Below are 21863 nucleotides of genomic sequence, written 5' to 3' on the forward strand. Positions count from 1 at the left end.
CTCTCCCAGGGAAGGATTGGGATCTGGGGGAGCAGGGGCAGGTGCAAGGAAACATGCAAGGGCACCATGTCTCCATTGAGAACAGACCTTGGCTATTGCAATGGGGACTTTGTTAAATTTTAAGATTTGCTCCAATGCCTACCTGGATATTTGGATAGTTGTACTGTTTTTAGAAGACAGAAGGGAAAATAAATTGTTGCCCCCAACCCCAGAAACCCAGGCACCTCATTAGGCAAAGGGGAGTGTGGGACACCATCCAGCCCGTGATGCACACCGCGGGGGACAGTCACCCCTACTGTTTCTTAACCTGGACTGCACCTCGAGGCCATTGGGGGAGCCTGGGGAACAGGCATGCCTGGGTCCTGCTGCAGGGGCCTCTAATACTGTACACAGCCCACTTCAGACCCGCTGTCCTAGACCCAAACCGCCACCTTCCTTGTTAGGGGGAAGGCCCAAGCCTGGAGTCAGCACGCAGGCCACGGACGCCTGACTGTCCTCCGGTCCACCTCTGGGCTTCCCCTCACCCGCCCTCCGGGGCCATCTCTCAGCAGCCTTTGCAGAGCCCGGAGGCCCTGGCAGGTCTCACACTCACAGGGACCAGCAGAAACCTCGGGCTTCCGACTTTCTCAGGCCCAGGAGCCCTGTCCTCACGCAGGAGGGACAATGAAAACAAAGGAGGTGACCCTGCCCCCCATTGTTCTCATGCTGGGACGGTAACCCCCTGGCAGCTGGGCGCCCCTCCCGTGAGAGTGGAGAGCTAGCTTCTCAGGACTGGCTGACCTGGGAGGCTGCAGGCTTGGCTAAAGCAAACAGCGAGGCGGGGGAGGGGGGTGGTGAACTCAGGATGGGAGCCAGGGAGGCAGAGCTCCCAGGGGGCACTGAACTCTACTGAGAGAGACCGGACCTCTGTGTGTGGGGGGCACAGGGGACCTCCCACCACACCGCTGCCTGAGTTGGCCCTGGGAGCCGGAAGGAGCCCCTCCGGCCCAAACACACACCAGGTGACCCTCTCGAGCTCTGGTCTCAAATCCACCCTGTGTCACCTTCTGAGGCAGTGGTTGCGGACTGGTGATCCGTGAGGTCCGAAAGGTTGGCGACCGCTGTTCTAAAGGACTCAGGGCAGGTGGCATGTCCAGAGACTTAAGTGACAAGAGACATCCTTCTTCCACCTGCAGCTCCTCTACCCCCTGACTCACAGCCACGGCCCTGCTCTGGAGTGGCTGTGGCCTGGTCCCAGGGCCGCGTGGTGTCCCCTCCCTGTCAGGGAGGCTGCGGCCTGGGGCCTGGGTTCACGACCTGGCCCCTTCCCCGTCCCCACGATCCAGATCCTGGAAGTGTTGACATCTTTCTGTTTTTCCTGAAGCCCAGGTGTCTCCCAACTATGGGCCAACAACTTGACAAAGGAACCCTCAGCCAGGACCCCTCAAACATAGCAGGTGGGTGTGGGTCATGAGGGAGTGAGTGGTCCCTGCATAGGACTTGGCTCCTGGCTTGTTGGGCGGCCCCATTCGACTCCTCTGTACCAGGCTAAGGAGAGCGTGGAGTTGGCACCTCCCTCCTCCCCTCCAAACCCCACATGCATCAGGCACCTTGTCTGCCTGCAAACTCCTCTGGCCCTAATCACTTGAGACTTAAGAGTCTATCAGGAAGACAGACAAAATGGATGCTGCTGACCAGAGAGGGCTAGTGACATGGTAGAAGGCACACAGCAAGCTGATGACAGAGCACAGAGAAAAACCAGACAAAAGCCCCCTTTCTACCCAATATCCAGACCATCCAGCTCACCCCTGGGGCCGGGCTAAGAAATGCCAACCAAGTGGAGGGGAGCAGGTAGACAGGTGACAGGTGCTGCAGAGCTATCACAGGGCTGAGCAGTCACACCCATGATCTAATCTCGACTTTAGGATGAGCGCATGCCGGCGCTCCCCGCCCTCCGCTCCTGGAGATGCCTTAGATCTGCCCCGACCTTGCAGGGCGGAAGGAGCAGCCATGGGAAGTCACCAGCCACTCGAAGTTTCTAAAAACAGCCCTCCAGCAGGCCACAAAGGAGGTCACGGGAACTGCTGACTTGCCATCTCGCCATCTGGGCTGGTGACCTGAGCCCTGTGCCAGCTTGTCCCTGCTCCCCAGAGCCCAGGTCTGTGCACTGGCCTGCCCCCCAGCAGGAGCTGGGGTGGCCAACCCACCTCAAAACTCATGATCGCAAGTTGGGGACCCTCCGCCAGCAGCACAGGGCAGAGGGGGACAGGCCCAGGCTTCGGAGCAGACACCCCTGGTTCACATCCTGGCCACAGCGGCCACCAGTGGGTTACCTGGGGCACATCTTCTCACTGCTCTGAGCTTCACTTTCCGTATCTGGAAAGTGGGGGTACCAAGACTTCATCAGGTTGGGGTGCAGATTACATGCAAGGCTCGGTGTTGGGCAGAAAAGTGAATGTGGGAAGGATGGGGGCTGGGCAGACCAGCTCGGTTCTGGGGGTCTGTGCCCGCTGCACAGGGGACCCCCAGAGCTGAGCCAGCAGTGCCCTCCTTCCTGGCCACCACCACCCGGAAGGTCAGGGACAGCACTTAGCACCACATGACACTCTAGTGGGTACTGCTATCTGGCCTATATCTCCCACAAATAGACAGTGAGCGCTGAAGGCGGACGTCCCTCCTCCCTGTTCCCAGAACAGAACCTGGCTCTAGTGCGTGCTCAGTATTTGCCAAATAAACGAGTCTCCAAGATGTGTGCCTTCCACAGTCACTCCTTTCGGGGCACAAAGGGGGGTGCGGTGTGGTGTTTAACTTGGGTCCTGGCTCCCCGGGGTAGGGTGGGCGGTCTTGGCAGGCACGGCGGCCCAGGTTGGCTTTGTGCTTCCTTCTCTGCCTCGGTGCCTTTACCCTACCTCACCCCACCGCACCTGTCCACCAGGCCAAAGCCACCAGCCACCCCAGCCCTGTAACCCCAGCCCTGCTGAGTCAGCTGCATGGCAGACTTTGGAACCATCAGAGGAAGCAGGCGGGCGGGTAGGAAGGCTGGGGCCCAGGGAGGGAGGTTAGGGACACAGGTCTTCTTCCCAAGCACGCCCCTGCTTTCCTGCTCCCCAGCAGTGGGAGAAGGATGCTCTGCTCCGTGGAGCTCTGCCAGCCAGCCTTGTTTCTGGGGCCCCTGCAGGAGGTCTGAGAACAAGACTCCCCCCAACACCCCAACTTTCACCTCCATGGGAGGAAACCTGCCCGACCCCTGCCACACCCGTTCCTTCCCTGTAACACCCATATCCCTGAGAGAAAGGCTGTGGCTGACACCACAAAGGACCTCAAACCGCAGGCAAACGCTCCCCACCCTGGGCCTCTGCCCCTGCCTCCTTTCCTCTCCCTTCCCTGTGGCTGGCGGCTCCAGGGAGTAAGTAAATGGCCCATCCTTGAAGGCGGGAGTTCTGTTAATTAGGAATTATTAAACCTACCCATTTATTATAAGTTGTTTAGGATGAGCCGATGGTTAAACTGTAAACCTTTTCACTGATTAAAAAGATAAAAAGCCCAGTGGGTACTGAGCAGTGGTGTTAATCCTGCAGCAGGGGGGAGGGGGGGAACGGGGGGACCGAATCTCTCTGCTCCTATGAAGTAACCCCCCTGAGTTCATTACAAACCACCCTGTCCTACCCCAAAAGCTGGCCCATGGCCTCCAAGCCTGATTCCACCCCCACCCCTCTCCACAAAGCCCCCCACCCACAGGGTCCTCCTAGGGGCCACCACCTGTCACCAAACCGTTCCTTGTTGTCCGACTCCCACCCAAGTCCCTCAGCTGCAGCCGTTCCCTTGGTTCAGTCTGCAGCTGGAGGCGGACAGCAGCTGGCCTCCATCCTCTCTGGAATAAAATGTACAAGAAACTACTGGCAAACTGGCGCGGGCATTGGGGATGGGTGGCACTCTTTGTGAGCCGGGGCGCCTTCTGCCTCAGTAGCCCCCGAATTCCAGACCCAATCCCACTGGATCACGATTAGAGACAGGAGCCAAGACCACGATGCCCCACGACCGAAATCCCGGGGCCGGATGCAGGGGGAGTTTCGTCCTAACGTGCAGCCTCCCCGCAACCCGGCTGCCAGACACAGACCTCACACGGCGGCAGCTGCACAGGGGCTCGGCCACTGAGGCCCCATTTGGATGGAGATCACAGGGATGAGACACAAAGAGGACCCCCAAACAGGGTGGGAAAGAAGGAGCCTGATCGAGGCAGCCAGTGTGCTGCGAGACAGCCCCCCGCCCACCCCCACGCCCGCCGCCAGGGCAGGGACGTGCCCGGGGTGAAGAAACAGAGCCGTTTTGTGCTGAAGGCATGGAAAAGTACAGCGGGCCTCCCGGCACAGGGGGGCTGGACGGCGGCGAGGGGTGTGTGGCCAGGGGTGTGTGGGGGTCGGAAAAACTTCCTGCCCCCAACCTGGGGCCCAGGACCAGGGACAGGCCTGGGTGACAGGAAGTGGAAACTCTCGAAGGCGCAGCAGGAGAGTCTTACTCTGAGACAGCCACACTGCGCAGGGCAGGAGGCAGAGGCCGGGACGGCGCCTTCCACACACATTCTCTCTCCTGCACGAAGGCTGGGGTTTCCAAGGCGGGAGCTGAGGCCCGCTCCTCCTGTGGCTGCCCCCTGCCCCCTGGGGAGCTCAGTTTCCCAAGAAACACTGAGTGGCAGGTGGGGTGGCCCCTTCTCAGGCTCGTCCAGGACCATTTATCCTCCAGGCTGCAGAAGCAGGTCTGTGGGCTGCTGAGGGCTAAACAAGGGACCTAGCAGCGGGGGTCCAGGACACAGCCTGCCTCTCCCCCAGGTGTCACCCCCAGAAAGAAGGCAACAAGGGTTCCGGTGACCCTCCGTGCCACTCTGGGAGGGGCAAAAGTGCCTGCCTTCTGCAAATGCCACCTCTGGCCAGGCCCCAACCCACACACAGACGACCCACCCAACTAAATTTAACCCAAAGAGAGAGGGGACCGGAGTGGTGGGCAACCTTTCCTTGCACTACGCAGCTCAGAGTCGGGTGGACTTGCTCGTGAACTTTTCGCTGAGCACCATGTGTCCTGACGCTGTGGGCCAAACAAGGGACCGTAAGACAGAGGCCCGTCCGGAGCACCTCCTAGTCGAACAAGATGCAGGCGGGCAGACAGAAGTTCCGCACGGCGGAGGGCAGTGTGAGAAGGCAGCAGGCAAGCCAGCGGTGAGGCCAGGAAGGTGCCGAGGACTCACTTTGTGCCCCTTTCAAATCCAAGCAAAGGGGCACAAAGCAGTTCCCGCAGATGGGGAAACTGAGGCTCGGAAACCATGGATGAACGAGACTGGCGCCATCTCCCGGTCAGATGCTCTGCCTGCACTGAAGACTGCCCACCGCACTCTCTATCCTCATCCCCACATCTTCCACCTTCCTGGCCAGGCCCCCGACGTGGGCCCCGGAGGTAACCCAGGAAAGCCCTGTCGTTTCATCAGTCACCCCCTTCTCCCGTTCTTTCCAGATTTGTGGCGGGAAGATAACATTCATAGTTCTCATCCCAAAGGGAAGACGTGCCCGGGCAGCCAGCAGAGTCACCTGACCTGTGACCCTGGGCCCTAGGAAAAGGCTTTCCTCCCAAGCACTGGGGACTAGTGCCCACGTCATGCAGGCTGGTGGCTGAGAGGCAAATAGAAGGAACGGAGACCCCGAGTTTCAAGTTGGAGATCGTGAAAAGGGATTCGCTTTCTACAGCCTGGCCCCACCTCCAATGGGGCCAAGGACGGCCAGTGATGCTGGGTGTGGGACACCAGGAATGACTCTCCTACTAAACACACTCTCATCTGAGTCTGATGGGACAGACGGGGCCTCTGTGAACCAGATGGGTGGGTGTGCTCACCTGGGAAAGACAGCAAGTTCCCAGTGGGTGGGACAGGGGAACCGCGCCCCCCCCCCCCCCGGGGGTCTCAGCACACCCTCCCCACTCCCGGGCTGCTGGCCAGGTCTCCCTCTCCCACCCCAGAGAAGCCGGAGCGCCATTAGAAACCTCAACAAATTCCCATCCACGCCCCGGCGCTCTCCATCGGAGCGCGGCTGGCGGTATGCCCTGCACCTGAGCAGTCCCATGTGGCTGCTGAGCCTTGAAATGTGGCCGGTGTGACTCGAGATCTAAACTTTAATTGTATGGATTTTTAATTTAAAATTAAATAGCCATCACAGTCATCTCATGTAATAATAAAGTTAACCAGTGACAAGTGGGTGGTCCCTACCCCATCCTCCCCTCGGCGGGTCTGCCTCCCCTGGCCCTCAGGTTTGCCCATGTTGTGGGCCGAGGTCCGCCTCGAGCTCCTGCACGGTCCCGGGCCATCCCAAATCTTGCCTGTGCTTATGTTTTTGTTCATCCGAAAGGCAGGGCAAGATTTTCTTGTGCCACCCCCTCCCCCAACGGATCTTGGCAGAGCTTGGTGCACACAGAGGCCAGGATAATACTGTTCATGGGCCCCTGGAGGATCCCCTCCATGCAGGGGCCCCCCGGTTCTGCCAGGCCTCTGCTGAGGAACCACACGCTCTTCCTGGTGACTGTCAATTCGTGTGCCCCATCTCACACCTCCTGGCCTACAGACCAAAGGCCCACAGGGCTCCCTAGTCTGAGACCCTTCCCCTCACAGAGCTCAACAGCATCGCTGCCCAGAAAGTCACTGCACCGACAGTTACATTTAAAAATAACAACAATAGACTGTGTAGTGGTTACAGAAGTGACACCAGTTCTCGAGGTGTGTTCTGCTAAGACCCTGTTTAGCCCTGGCCGGGTAGGTAGCTCAGTTGGTTAGAGCATCGCCCAATACGCCAAGGTTTCAGGTTCGATCTCCAGTCAGGGCACATACAAGAATCACCCAATGAAAGCATAAATAAGTGGGACAACAAATCAATATCTCTTTCTCCCTTCCCCACCCCTCTCTCTTCTCTTCCTCTCTCTAAAATCAACTTAAAACAAAACCACACCAAAAAAATTTTTTATCTGTGCTTCGTGTACCTCATACTTTAAAAATAGCCAGTGTAGCGGGAGCTGACGACATAAGCATTAGCTTACCCTTTAAGAAAATTCAATTTGTTTTAAAAGCACTACAACAGCATTACAGCAAACTGGGGAGGCAGAGAAAGAAAAGACATCGATAACCCGCCTGCAACTCGGCTTGTTTTCCCATCGGCTCTGACTCAGTGTGGGGAGAACTGCACTCGACTCTGAGCCGCCCTGCCACCCTCACACCAGGCCCGTTTCTGTGCAACTTCAAGCCTGGCTCATGGCTCGGACAGACCCACTGAGAAACACCAGGCAGGACCAGGAAGCTGCCCCCAGCCCAGGCCTGGGCAGCGCGGGCACCACGAGGCCCTGTTACAGGCTGTCCGAGGGTCTCCCACTCCACAGGCCAGAGCCCACAAGTCAGTGGATAGATAAGCAAGGATGAAACTGTGTGCAGAGGAGCGGGCAGGGGTGTGGAGGCGTGTGTGCACGGATGGGAACCTGGCTTGGGGGAGGGGAAAGTTTAAGAGATACACACGGCCCCAGCGCAGGTGGAAGGAGACGGGGAATTCTGAAAATCGAGGGTGAGCCCAAACAGAGATCTGTGAGCTCAGAGTTCCCAGCTCGCTTGGCGAACACAGGAGCCTTCTGAAGCAGGACACAAAAGTGCCCCTGCTGACTCCAGAGTTGCCCTGCCCAGCACCCCTCCCCGCCCCGTGGATTCTGCCCTGGGTCTAGAGTCTGCACAGATCTGGACAGATGCACACCAGGGAGATACACTTCGCAGGCAACCTATGGACCTGTCTCAAAGGAGAACGGAGTGTCCAGGGAAGAGGGCACCGCACACACACGTGGTGGGCGGGGGTGGGGGTGGGTGGGAGGGGTCAGTCCCAGAGTGCCTGCTGGGTGAGGGCAGAATCTGGCCCTGCAGGTCCCCCCGGGGAGGATGAGTGCAGGAGTCGAGGTTCAGAATGTTCATTACTAATTACCCCCTACAGCGGTGCTAGATTTGGAATCCAATGGTGCACAAGTCACAGGCCTTGTGGGATGCGGTGGGGGGTGCATACAAGGCAAAAGCCCAGTGCAGCTGGGAGAGGTGCCCAGAGAATGACAGGGCTCAAAGGAAGGCAACCCCCAGGCCCAGGGGTCAGGAGACTCTTCCCTGACAGCAACTTTCCACCTCAGAGCACCCGAGACCCCCCACAACACGTCACACCCACTTAATAGTCCTTAGCCTACAGTGCTTGGCCTCACCCCAACATCAAGACGACAGGGATAATATCTAATCCTTCTCCCAATTCCCAAGACCCTTAAAACAGCACCGGGCATACAGCTGGCCTTCAGGAAGTGTCTGAGTGGCTTAGTCAGCAAGTCCTGGGCTCAGAGAGGGGCAGTGACCTGGCCTTGTCACACAGCAAGGCAGCCGAGCCAGGCCCCAGCTCTGTCTTCTAGTCCCCCACCAGGCCACCGGTGAGCAGATCTCTGGCCTCTGCCAGCGTGTGGGGGATGGGAGAGGTGGGTGTTGAAACGCCGATAATCAGGACACCCTCCCTTTTCCTGCTCCCCGGGGGTTGCTGACAAGACACTCCTGCGCAGCTCACCCCACTCAGCCCAGGCAGCACTTATCCCAGGGCGAGAGGCGGCCCTGACACCCGCCACTCCGCGCCAAAGGGGGCCCGGACGCCGAGAGGGGAAGGGCACCCTTCCAAAGCTAACACTGTCAGGATGCATTCCACGGCCCGGGAGGCGAGGGTTTTATTTGAACAGGAGCGATGGGAAAGGCAGGAGCTGCTGTTCTTTCTCCTGCAGAGGGTCTGTGAACAGGTGCCACCCTGCATCCAGGGCATGGGAGGAACAAGACACTCGCACTAGACACCAAGGGCGCCCAAGCCAAAATAAACGTTCAGTCCACCCAGGCCCCGCCTGGGGTCCTCAGCATGCTGCAAGATCAGCAGCCTGTCCCAGCCGCGGAGGCAGAAACTGGACGGCGCTTACGCCCTGGGATAGAGGCCAGGCTAGGGCTATTCCCACCCAAGGTGCAGACAGGGTCCTGCTGGGGGTGAGCCCTGGAGAAGTCAAAGGTGAGGACGCGCCACAAGTGTGGGCTTGGCTGCTAGGGGAGGTGACAGATCATGTGGAGTGCAGACAGGAGCCCCACAGCTAAGAGGCAACTGTGCCTCCCCCTCCAGCCCCTTGATTTTCCTTGAGGACTTGGGTCTCTGGGTCCCCTGACCCACAATCCTGCAGGAAAGGGCCAAGGCCTACTAGGTCTGCAAGGATGAAGGGGTGGGGTGGGGTGGGGGGCGCGCGGAGGGCCAGCAGAGTTGATAGCCCCAACTCTGAGCTGTGGCACCCACTTACGTCACCCAGGCCTTCCCGCTTTAAAACTTTTCACACTGGAATTGGCAAACAAACCTATATGTGGTCACTGAGGTCAGAACCTGCAAAACTGAGTGCAGAGCGCTGCAGGGGTGCTGGGAGCTAACGGGCCAGGCAGAAAACAGCCCCAAGCATGGCTGGCAGCTGAGCAAGAGCAGTAGGACTGGCATGTACTTAGGACACACGGAGTCTAAAATGAGGCAAGTCTGCAGCGCTGTGGGCTCGGAAAGCCTGGGTTCAGGCCAGGAACGAGCTGTGGTTCCCCACAGCACCTGTCTCACCACGGCTGGGGAGTCGATGGGACGGGGCGATGGCCCGCGCAGCCTTTCCGCCACTAAGTTCCAGCTAACGTTCCTCCTGTGTGTGACTGTCATCCCTCCCTTTGTCCCGCCCCCCAACCACACACACACACACGTCACATATGGTATCAGTGGACACAGAGCCCTCTGCCCACATCAGCTGGCCTCCTGTCTGTACGGAGGCTGCTGGGATCGAGGGTAGGGTCAGGGAGAGGTGAGACCACAGGAGCAGCGGAGTTGGATCACCTGGGCCACTGCAGAATGTCGGTGGCCCTTAGTCCCAGGGAGGAGCCACAGGGGCTTCTGGATCTGACACGGAGGAGCCCTGACTGCCATGGCAGTGACCAGAGGATCTATTAGGTGTGGCGATCACCTTTTACCTACGTCTTGTGGCCACTGCTTACAAGCAGCTGGCACTAATTGCCCACTTAGCTCTAATGACTCTTTTATTGTGCTTCCCTGGCCCTGGTGAGCAAGACAACCTTGAGAAAGTTACGTGATGTTACGTAACCTCACAAGGTCTGGGCCTTGGCTCCAGGGCTGTAAAGGCAGACCAGTTAGATAACCTCGAAGCTCCCTCCAGCCTCACATTTTGATTCGCTGCCAGGAGAGGTGCCCAGAGCCTGACCGTCCTCCCCCATCTGCCATGCCAGCCTCCAAGGACCCGAGAAACCAGCCAACAGCTTCTTGGGTGCAGACGTGTGGGGAGCAGGGTCCTGTGATGAGCAACTCCCCGGGGAGGCATCGTATCATTTCTGCCCCGGGCTCTGGATGGCGCCGAAAAGCAGGCTCCTTCCTGAGTCCACAGTTCACAGCTTCAAATTCTGCCTCTTATCCCAGAAACACTCCCGGCGGGTGGGGAAGCGGGCAACCACGACGACAGGGGGTGTACCTGGCAGGTTAAGACATCAGGCAGACCAGTTTGGTGGATGTTGAGTAAGTGCTCTGCACCCCAAACCACCACGGTTTTGACTTCAGGGCCATTGAAAAGGGGATCAGAGGTGGAGTGGCAAACAGCTCCGTGAAGAAGAGCTCTGGCCCTGGGCACATGGAGCAAGTTGGCCCGGAGCTTGGTTTGAGACAGTCTGTCCCCAGCTCCTCACCTTGGTTTTTCCATCTGGCAAATGGGATGGCATTTCCCTGCCAGACCTCAGAGGCAGGCACACACAGGTCACAGGAAGGTACCTCGGAAGCAGGGTCCGCAGAGCCCACAGTAAGGAGGGGAGCCTGTGTCTGTGCAGGCAGCTCCTGCTCCCTCCCCTGGGCCAGCCTCCTGGGTGAGCTACAGAGGGTGCCTTGTGGGCCACGAGACAGAAAAGGCCCAACGCAGGCTCCAGTCACGCCAAAGGAGGTATTGGCTAGGGCCACTCCCTCCTCCATGCAAACAGCCCAGCCTCCCGCCTGCTCCTCCTCAGAAGGCTCTGAAGATCAAACAAGTTTCCACAAGGAAGGAGCGGGGCAGCGGGGCATTGTCCCCCCCCACCGCACACCACCTGCCCTCTTGGTTTGCACAGTCCGTGCTCTGAAGACCTTCCCCAAAGGCAGGGACGAAACTTTCTTTTGCAGCAGGTCTCAAGTAGGTCTGGGCACATAGTACGCACGCGTGGCCCACGCGTGACGTAAACGCCTGCCGAACGGAGGACCTGATTATTTGCCGTCTCAAGTTCCTTGGAAGCAGGAAGCATGGCTCCCCTCCAGCACCCAGCCCTGTGAGGACAGACCTGCTGAGCACACTCCCTCATCCCAGGGGAGCGGAGTTTAGGGCAAGTTCACGAAGAAAGGGATAGTGGGCGCAAGCAGGGGATTCCTGGGGAGAAACAAACCAGGGAGAGCAGTTTTGTTCCATCAAATAGGAGAAGATAAAATGATAAACTGGTGGTAGAGGTTAACTGGGAAAGGTGACGGAGTGAGTGAGCTTTCCAGGCACTGTCTATCTTCACGCCCAAGGGTGTTCCGGAGGCGATATGATCAAGGTGACCTGAGAGGGCGTTCCGGTGGCGATACGCTCAAGGTGACCTGAGAGGGTGTTTCAGCGGCGATATGCTCAAGGTGACCTGAGAGCCTGGCCTTACTGCCTAGGAAGCGTGGGCCCACCTCAGGTAGCCTAAAAGGGGGGAGGGGGTAGAAGGGGGAATAAACCTGGATAATGGCCCGGCCCTCTCCTCTCCTCTCCAGGGTTCAGAGCCTGGGAGACCAGGCCCAGAGTCTGGGCTGGCTCCATTTACCCAGGTAACTGCCTCATCTTGCTAGAGGCTGGGCCCTTCTGACTGGACTTCAACCCAACGGTCCACGTATGGCTCTTGGTGTCCCGCTCAGAGCCAAGCACAACACGGGGCACCCAGGCCCAACAGACATGTTCTGAGCAAGTCAGTGGTTGACTAAAACCCACACACACACTGAGCATGTCTCGTGGGCTGGGCCTGGGATCACAGGGCCAAGGGTGGGGAGCTGTGGCCCCAGACACATAGGCCCCTACGGTCCAGCTGGGGCTAAGGTAGCAGGCATTCTTAGCCTTCCTGAGTGGATGGGCGAAAGTACTGGAAGGAAGGAGTGCAGAGAGGTGAAATCTGACCAGGGCCACACAGCACAAACCAGGAGGGAGAATAAAAACGATTCCCCAAACAGTGGTTCAGATACAGGTCTCAGCCCCGGCCCCAAGTCCCATCCACTCAGACAAAGGGCTTCTCCCTCAACCGTTGGGGCAAGGCCCCCCCACCCCCCCGAAAAAAATGGGGGGGGCTGGGGAAGCAGCTGCAGCAAGATTACAGTGGGTCATGGGAGGTGACAATAGCCACAAATACACAATCTTCCCTAGATATTTAGGGAGGAAACCAAACTGTTTAGATAGAGGATAGGAAAAATTGAATATACATCTCAAAGCCAATCCAAGAGCCCTTGCTACCAAGGGCCCCAAGAGGGGAGGTAGGTGGCATCTGACCCCAAGGAGGGTACAACTTTGACCCCAGGTCCCACGTGACCACTCTCCAGGGAAGTCACCCATGAGGCCATCTGGACCCAGGAATCGTCCAGGAGGGAAAAGGTTTAAACAAGGCCCAGGACAAGCCAGGACTGCGCTGAGAAGCCTCTTCGCCCCAGAGCAGGGAGCAGGGCCTGCTGAAGGAGAGGAAGGGAGCCTGCCACAGCGTGAGGTGGTGACCGTGACCTCTTCTGAGGGGAGGGCTGTGGGTGAATTTGCAGAAAATGGAAAATGGAGGGATCTGCATTTTCTCATCTGTGCCTCCATCTGCAGCTTAGCTCAGTGATGGGGCCTGAAGCATGTGAGGAAGGGGACCCTGCAGGGAGCCAGGGCACAGAACAGCGGCTGAAACGCTGCCAGAAACCTGCCGCATACACCCAGCACTCTGTCTTGGTGTCCCCACGGCTTCTGCAGACACGGGGGAGCTCCCGCACTATTATCCCTTTTCAAAGACCAGGAGGTGACTGGCTGGAGGCACACAGCTGAGGAAGCCTCCTGCAAGTCGTCCCATGGCTCTGAGGACACCACACAAACCTTGCATTTCCCACCTTCACTGTGGCCTCCCTGTGGGCTCTGGGTTCAAATCCCGGTGCTTCCACTTCTCAGCTGTATGGACTCGGGCAAGTCACGGACCCTCGATGGTCCATGCTGTTGCTCTTCCGGGGAGGACGGGTCAGTAAGAGTACCTGCTGCAGAGAGCTATAGTTCACACAGCCTGTGGCCAAGCCCGTGCTCAGGAACTGTTATCTGGCATCACCACCACCCACCCCCACTCCACCACTCCAACCTCCTGCCTCTACCTCCACTTGTGGTCAGGCCCTGAGGCTCTGCCGGCAGCAGGCCCTGTGACTCTCGGCCTGTAGCTGGCCCAAATTCCCTGGCTCCCAGTTTCCTGGCAGAGCAATACCACCAGACCCACCGTGTGCCGAGCACACAGCAGGGACTGAGCAGAATGCTCACAGGGGCTGCTCCTCACACGGCTCGTGTCCCCCTCCCTCTATGTTCCAGAGCAGAAAGTAACTCAATGGTACACACTTGGAGCCTCTGGGACACTTACCAGTGTCCTTCAGGTAACAGCTCCTGACCTTCCTTTCTCTAGATGGGGGGGTGCCCGAGGGGGGGGCTCCCTGGGGGCACGGGTTATGTTTCTTTCAGGGCCAGGTCCCCAGTAGGCCAAGGGGTTCTACAGGCCTCAGGAAACAGAAACCCAATCCTCCGAGGCCCTCTGACCCGCCTCGGTCTCTCCAGACTCAACCATCTGCAACCCATCACTCAGCACCAGGACCGCATTTCCCTCCTTTCACCACCACAGCCCGGTTTCTCTCCCCGCCACACTGAGCTCCTGGGGCTCAAGCCCCGTCTGGTTTCTGAGGCTTCAGCACACACAGAAGTGACAGCTGGCAGCGAGGGGCTCCTCTGTCATCCCTAACGCTGCCCAGGCCTCTGAAGTTTGGGGAGTGGATTAACTGCCTCACTTGGACATAAAAGTGCCACTTAGGCAGAGTCTGGGAAGGTCATCAAGTGGGGGTGTCTCTGGCAGGGAGGGGGACTCACACCTGGACCTCCCAAGGGGCTCAGGGAAGGGAGTGGCACCCTGACTGAAAACTGGGGTGAGAGGGAGCATGGCGGGCTCCTGGGGGGAGGGCTGTGAGCTCCGCGGGCTTTGGTAGAAAAACCACACTCAGTCACATCACGGAGAAAGGGAGTAATATTCTTATCACCACACTCATGGGGCGAAGGATCAACCCACAGAAATACCGTTAGGTCACGGTAGAATATTCCACTCCTTTCAAGTCACAAAGGGCTGTGAAGAACTTTCTGAAATGCTGTTCACTCCCTGACTTGATTGCAAAAACTTGGTGAGTTCAAATTCCTAGGCTAACCCAGAGAGCTTCCTTCCCGGACCCGAACCTCTCTGCCCTGTGGCTGCAGGCCAAGGCCACCGTGCTGGGCTGATCCATGGGGATGCTCACGGAGACAGCGTTTCCCTCTAGTCACCCACCTCCCTGGCCTCTGCATCGCCCAGTTCCGGCCAGTCGGCTCCTGTAAAACCACTCAGATCGAACAGCCCATTTGGTACAAAGACCTTCTTGGGAGTACCGTTCTCCAGAGCATAGCTCCTCTGCTGCTCCCCAAAGCCTCGCCTTGTACTTTCCTGCTCCCTATATCCCCTGTACCCCCCCCCAACACACACACACACACACACACACACACACACACACACACACACACACACACCCACGTAGGGTTCAGAGGCTGAGCCCAATCAGACAGCAAACAGCCAAGTTCAAGATGAAAGCCTGAGGTCAGAGCCAGCCAAGCACAGCATTCAAAACTGGAAGATTCTGTTTCTTTTAAACGACAGACTATAAATATGGCAAAACCCCAGGAAAACACTTAGAAGCCACAGTCATCACCTCCCTGGGACCCCTCCTATAGGAAGTCCCCACCCCCACGCAAACATTTCAACACTTGCTAATTTCTACCCTCAATGAGTCTCTATTACCATGCCACCTTTAATGGTCCTTAGGGCTCTAGTAAAATTCTCAAAACGATTCAATAAAAATTCACTTTACTGTTAAAACTCTAACTAAAGCAGTTAACTAAGGCAGATTTATCAATTTGAGAATTTTTTTTTGTGTGTGTGTGTGTGGCTGCCTGGCCTTTGAGCAAAACCTTAATAAGAAAATGAGCCTTTAGAAAAGGGACCCTTTTCTTCCATTCCCTCTCCCAAACCCAGCTTCTCCTCTTTTCATTTCTCAGTCCTAGAAGGTGAGAGTTCAAGTGTGAGCCAATGACGTGGAGGCCTCCGCGATCCTGGACAATCAAAAGATCTATTGTGCTCCCTGTACTTACAAAGGCATTTACGTGGACCAGTGCACTTTTACAATTTCCAACGAGGCTTGACACAAAAGAGGTTTTCATGTTAACCCTCAATTCCCCAAAAAATTCAATGAATGTGCCCCATTCTGAGCATTTTGGTGGGATGTAATTTTACTGCATAGCTGTATTTTTCACATTTTAGGAGGAGGGTTGGTGTTAATAACAGGATGTCAGAACCTCAAAATTGGAATGGGCCTCACTACTGTAGACTGGAGCATGGATAGAGTAGGAAGGGTTCAGAAAATAAAAGGAGAGGTCTGGGACACATGGAAAACCTCCCAATAGAATAATGCAGTTTGCAGCTTAGCAGCAAGGAGGCCAGCGAAATCCAAGAGACTTCTGGGAACTGGGCATCTATGTGAGCAATCTAGGAAAACCCAGAGTCAGGGATGGAGGGCCCCAGTGGAGGGCAGGGCCTGGGGTGACCCCTACTACACCCCAGGAAACTTGGGAATCTCAAGAGCCACAGCCCAAACCCTCTTACCCCTTCTAAGCCCCCCTAATTCTAAGACCCCACTCTGGCTTGAGGTCACCTCCTCCGGGAGCCCTCCCTGACCCCTCAGGCTGGACGAGGGGCCCTCTTTAAGATTCCCTCCTGAACATCTCTGCGCTAAGTCGTGGTGCGTTTACTCATTCTTATCTCCAGCTCAAGCAGTGATTTAATTCACCTTTGGACTCCTAGCACCTTACTCACTGTCTGGAACACAGAGGGTGCTTAATAAATGCTTGTTGACTAATTCCCGTGCACTTTGGAATACAACACACTTTCTGAGTTTGCACTCTATGATCCTGGGCAAGTTATATAATTTTTTTTTTAGCCTCATTGTCCTCCTCTATAAAAGGGGGGTGGTCACCAGGATTAGATTAAAATAAGACTGTACATGAAGTGCTCAAAGCCCTGGAGGTTGGTGAGCTCTCAAATCCTTCCTGTTTGTAATCACTGTACACCGGAGGTGAAGGCTGAGAAGGGTTCATTCTCCCCCTTTACCCCAATCCTCAGCGGTTTCGTGGGAGTGGGGTGTGGGGCACTGCGGACTGGCGCTCCCATCAGTAATGGAGGAGGAGGCAGCTGAACAGGCAGAGCTCAGAGAAGCCTGTGCGCAGGTGCCTGTTCTTGGGGGAAGAGAAAATAGAATTTCCCAGCACACCAGAGTCCAGCTGAACCAATTTACTAAACTCACTTACAGACCAACCACTCAACAGTGTCACATGCCCAAGACGGGGGGCAGGGGTGCAGCAGGAGGCAGACAGCTGGTCCCCACCCCAGGCTGTGCCTTCTTGCTGTGTCACCAAAGCCACTTTAACTTCCCTGAGCTAAGGTGTCCTTATCTAAATAGGCAAGGCGGCTGTAAGGAGTCCCTGACCTGGTACAGGGAAGGCACTTGGCAAGTAGCCTTGGTCAGCGCTCCATACGCGCAAGTGACAGGGAGATGAGCTCGCTCTCCTACGTTACATCTGCACACATCTGGCCGCATGCTTCTACTTGACTTGACCCTGACCAGACCTCATGTTGCAGATGAGGAACTTAAACGGCTTGATGGGTAAATGGCCAAGCCAGATGGCAAAACCAGACTGTGCCCTCTCATCAAATGCTGATGCTACCCACAGTGTGCACCAGGGGCTCAGTCTGTGCTCATTCCCCTCGTGGGAACCTCTGCAATTCAGGGAAAGGCTGGGGGACAGAGTTCGCCCAGTGCCTGGTGCAGCAAGCGTCACAGCAGAGGGTCAAGATGGCTCTGAAGCAGGAAGGAGGGCGGCCACGTGGCCCAAGGCTGGGGGGGGTGCGGAGCATCTGCAAGTCCACCTCCGCCTCCGTTCAACCACAGCCTGAACAGGAAGGAAGCACCTGACAACTCGGGGACTATTTCCAAAGATCTAGAGAAAGGTGTGTCAACTCCCTTTCTCAGGGATTTGAAAGCACAGTTTCCAATGTGAGGAAAAACCCCAACCCAGACGGCAACCCCTCCCAGGAGCCTGCCCCCACCCCAGGAATTCCTAGCCAGGGCTTCCTTAGAATTACAAAGGTGATTCAGAACCTCAGGTGGAAAATGCCCCAACAACCCCTTTTGGAAAGATTTCGGAGTTTTCATTTTTCCTTCAACCAATTTCCTGAGGCCGAGGGCAATGCCCCAAGTCGCATCAGAAAGCCGAGCCTGGCAGACTTCTGGAAACTAAAAAAGTAACGCTCACAAAATGCTTCCACTGGTTTTCATTTCTTGGATTTTTCCTACGAAGGGAGGAGACTCGCCCAGTTGGAGATAGTTTGAGAGTTTTTTGGCTGCAGATGGGGACAGGGCTATCCGTAATGATCTCCAAATCACACTGGCCTGACGCCCAAATCCTTTTTCTAAGTTACCTGCTGCTTTCTTGGGGGTGGGGGTGGGGGAGGTGGGGGGCGGGGGTGGGAACAGGACCTCAAATTAAGAAACATATTGTTTGCTCAAACACCTTAAGAAAGCTGTCGACACTCCAAAGCTCCTACCACCAGCTGCACCCGGCTGCCTCACCCCGACCCCCCTCTTTTCCCTTCTCCTCGTGTTTTGAAGTTTATTTTCCCACATTCAGCCTTGAATTCTTTCCTTCCTGCAGTGGTTGGTGGAGGAGCGGCGAAGAAGGAAACTTCGAGGGCAGCTCGATTCTTTATTATCATACTCGCCTGCCTTCTTCCCCCCTAAACAAAGCCCTGGAAGAAACTAAACAACAGTAGAATTGTTTCCTCAGGGGAAATTATAAAGTGACCCTTCCCCAACCCATGCACCCAGGGCAAACACCCAGGCAAAGGAACCCGCATGGCCCCGGGACTCCCCCTAGTACCAGCTACCTCCTGAAGCTCACCGTCCTTCTCCAACCTCACCTCCCACCAGCCCCCACCCCGGGAAATTTCCCCACTGAAAACACACACCCAACCTGCTGACTCAGCCTCCGCCTTGCAGTGGTCCCCAGTCTGCTAGTCGGTCTGGCTGCCAGCAGGCACCGACATGCTCATCTTCGAATGTCTACTGATTTGGGGACAAAAAGGGAGCCACAAGCAGATGGCTTCGTGTTTTCCAATGCTTTCAACCTTCCAACAGTTCAGGGCAGGAAAGATGGATGACGACGGGTTTGTTCCCATTTTACAAAAAGGGAAACTGAGGCCAGAAGAATGAGACAACCAGACAGGCACAAAGCATGGGGTGGGGTGGGGGGGGGGGGCTGCTGTAGATTGAATGTTGCTCCTCGTCCAACCTCCTTTATGGTATCTTCCACCCCAGGAGAAAGGTAACATCTTCCATCCACTACCCCTGCTCCACGGCTCCCACTCAGGTCCGGGTCATCCCCTGCAGGGTGCCATCCGTGCAGGTCCCCGCTGGACAGGTAAGGCCAAGGGTCTTCAGGAAACTGAGTATTGGGCCTCGAGTCCTGGCCAAGGGCCGGTTTAGCCCAGCGAGGTCAATGCCCTCATGGGGCATATGAACCAGAAGAAACTCCCAATGCCAACCGGGGCGGGAAATTCCCTCACCAACCCCCATTCGGCACAGCCTCTCCTCCCGGCCCCCCATGGACTCCGGGTCTGGTTCTTTTGCTCAGCCCACTACTTTCACAAAGTTGATCCGCGAGCCCGGGGAGTTAGCCTTCCCGACAGGCGAGACGGCGAGATAAGCTCTCCCGGAAGCCCGAGCGCGTCTGCAGCATTCCAGCCACCGGCCGGCCCCGCGGCGCAGCCGGGCAGAGCCCTCACCCCGCTCCTCGCCCGACTGGGGAAGGGGGTCTTGCTCAGGCTGGACCTGGGGACCCTCCAGCAACTCCGTGCGGCTCCCATTCCCGAAAACAGTCGTGCGGGAGCGGCGCTGGCCCCGGAGATGGGAGGCGCAGACGCTGGGCGGGTGACAACCGGCTGGGCTCCCGCACTCCAGGAGCGTCTCCAAGCAAAGATAAACGCTTTCCTCCGCCCCACAGCCCCCCTCCAAGGAGGGAGGGACCCGCACACCCACAGCGAGCCACCGCAGGGCCCGGTTCACCCGGAGGTCAACCCTAAATTCTCTGCACAAACTGGGTCCCAAGGTGACTCCTGTGTCCACGGGTGAACGAAAGATCCCGGCAACCACATCCAGGAGACACCCCTCCTGTCTCCCCCAGGACAACCCACCGGGGCCGAGGGTCACCCAAAGCTGCGAGGGGCGCCCCCGCCACACTCCCAGAGCTCGAGCCAGCGTCAGGTGTTCGTAGGGGCAACGCGGCGCCTCACCTGCAAGATCTCGTCCAGGCCCTCCTGGCCCAGGCACGGGAACTTGGTGAGCAGATGCAGCTTCTCCGTGTAGTACTTCTTCTTAGCCTCCTTCCAGTGCGGCTCCTCCAGCACCTCGAAGATCGCCGCCCCGATGGCCAAGTAAAAGATGATGGCCGAGGTGAGCAGAGGGCCCCGGTCCACCATGGCTCCCGAGCGGCCACCTCCGGGCCAACGCGTCTCCTAGCCCCAGTGGCTCGCGGTCCACCCACCCTCCAGCCTCTGGAAACAGCTGTTTGAATTTGGAGCTCCGCATGCGCAGTGCCCCGAACCCCCCGCGCGGCTCCCGGGACAAAGTAGCTTCTCCAAGTTGGCCCACGGAGCGCGGGGAATTGTGCGGGGGGCCCTGCTCGCGCGGGCCGGGGTGGGCGCACACCAAGGGGGCCGAGGGAGCGCCCCAGATCGCGGCGGTGAGAGAAGCTGGGTGAAAACTCAGGGCCCGACTTTGGGAGACACGTGGGCTGCCCTACGCGCGCCACAGCCGTGTGCGCTGCGCCCGCCTCCGCGCGCCGCTTTAATCAGCGCCCAGCGCTCACCTCCCGCCCGCGCCAGGCCCGGGGGCGGGGCCGACTAGGCTCCGCCCCTCTCCGGCCCCGGCCCCGCCCCCGCCCCGACCCGCCGCAGCCGGAGTCACACGAGGTGCGCTTCGCGGCTCATTGCGTTCCCCGGTGCCCAATGCCTGAGCTACAGGGGTGTCTGGGACCCGCATTTGCTCCTAGTACTGGGTATTAAAGAAAATGAGTGTGGACCTAATGACTGGGGTCAGGGAGTTGTGACTCCTGTTATTTTCCCTGTAATTCAGTTTTTGCCTCACCTTACTATTAATTATAAGCCTGGGAAAAGGGGATCAGAAAGGGACCGGAGAAACTGCCAAGAATCAGGATATCAGGAACGAACCAAGCCACAAAGGCGTGGCTTCTCCATTTGGCCCCATTCTCAGGTGCTGTTGTGAGACCCTTGGGGGAGGGGTTTGGTTAGGTGGGGGGAGGAGCAGCCTGGACAGCGCTGTGCAAGACCCCTCCCTTCCCCCTTCCCTGGCTACACACACTGCAACTCTAGGGGAAAAACCGCTTTGATACTCCCAGGCCTACTTAAAGTTGCACACACACACCCTCCACACACACACACACGCACACACTTGCCCTCCTTATCCTCCTTGCTAGCCCTATTTTCCTCCCAGCACTAAATTTTCTCAAATATACTGTATATCTCTAATATACTATACAACATTAAAATGACAGCTTGTGGGTGGGGAGTCTGGATTGTTCAATGACATATTCCCCCTGGACTGTTACATAATAGACACTCATTAAACATTTGTGCAATGAAGAAGTGAATGACGGTCACAAACATATTTGTCAAAAACACACACCCAATGGAAGTCATAGCCAGAGCAATTATGCAAGAAAAAGAAATAAAAGGCATCCAAATTGGAAAGTAAGAAGTAAAACTGTCACTATTTGTAGATCACATGATATTATGTGTAGAAAACCCTACTAAAGACTCCACCAAAAAACCTGTTAGAGCTAATCAACAGATTCAGTAAAGTTATAGGATACAAAATCAATATATAAAAATAAATTGCACTTCAATATACTACTAATGGGATATCAGGAAGAGGAATTAAGAAGACAATATCACTTACAATTGCATAAAAAAGAATAAAACACCTAGGAATTAATTTAACCAAGGATGTGAAAGGCTTTAAGATATTGATTAAAATAAATTGAAGGAGTGGGAGGCGGGGAGACGGGGAGGACAGGAACCCGCTGGAAGAGGTTAATGGGGGAATAAAGGAGGACCTATGTAATACTTTCAACAATAAAGATTTAATCAATCAATCAATCAATAATAGACACAAATAAATGGAAAGATATTCTGTTCTCATGGATTGTGTGGATGAAAGGGGCCACATGCTAACCTGACAAGCTCAGAGACCTAAAGTAACCACAAAGGATGGTCTGAAATTAAATGTTAACTAAAAACAGTTATGGTGGGTAGTCACCTCCTAGGCCGGTATCTTCCCTGTCAAGGTCAACCTTTACCTTAACTGCACTTATTGTCTTTTTGCATCTACGATAAC

The 21863-nt window shown here is 56.6% G+C and overlaps 1 protein-coding gene across 1 annotated transcript in view; it reads right to left on the reverse strand.

The window, feature by feature from the left end:
* The window catches only part of KCNK5 (potassium two pore domain channel subfamily K member 5), a 35381-nt gene extending 15101 nt beyond the window's left edge, over positions 1–20280 (reverse strand). The window contains exon 1 of the mRNA XM_006104122.3: positions 19742–20280. Within this exon, the coding sequence (XP_006104184.1) occupies positions 19742–19927 (186 nt within the window). The 5' untranslated portion in view covers positions 19928–20280. The remainder of the gene's footprint in view (positions 1–19741) is intronic.
* Between the last annotated feature and the right edge of the window lie 1583 nt (positions 20281–21863).

The sequence above is a fragment of the Myotis lucifugus genome, unplaced genomic scaffold, assembly GCF_000147115.1.
Source record: "Myotis lucifugus unplaced genomic scaffold, Myoluc2.0 scaffold_545, whole genome shotgun sequence".
NCBI lineage: Eukaryota > Metazoa > Chordata > Mammalia > Chiroptera > Vespertilionidae > Myotis > Myotis lucifugus.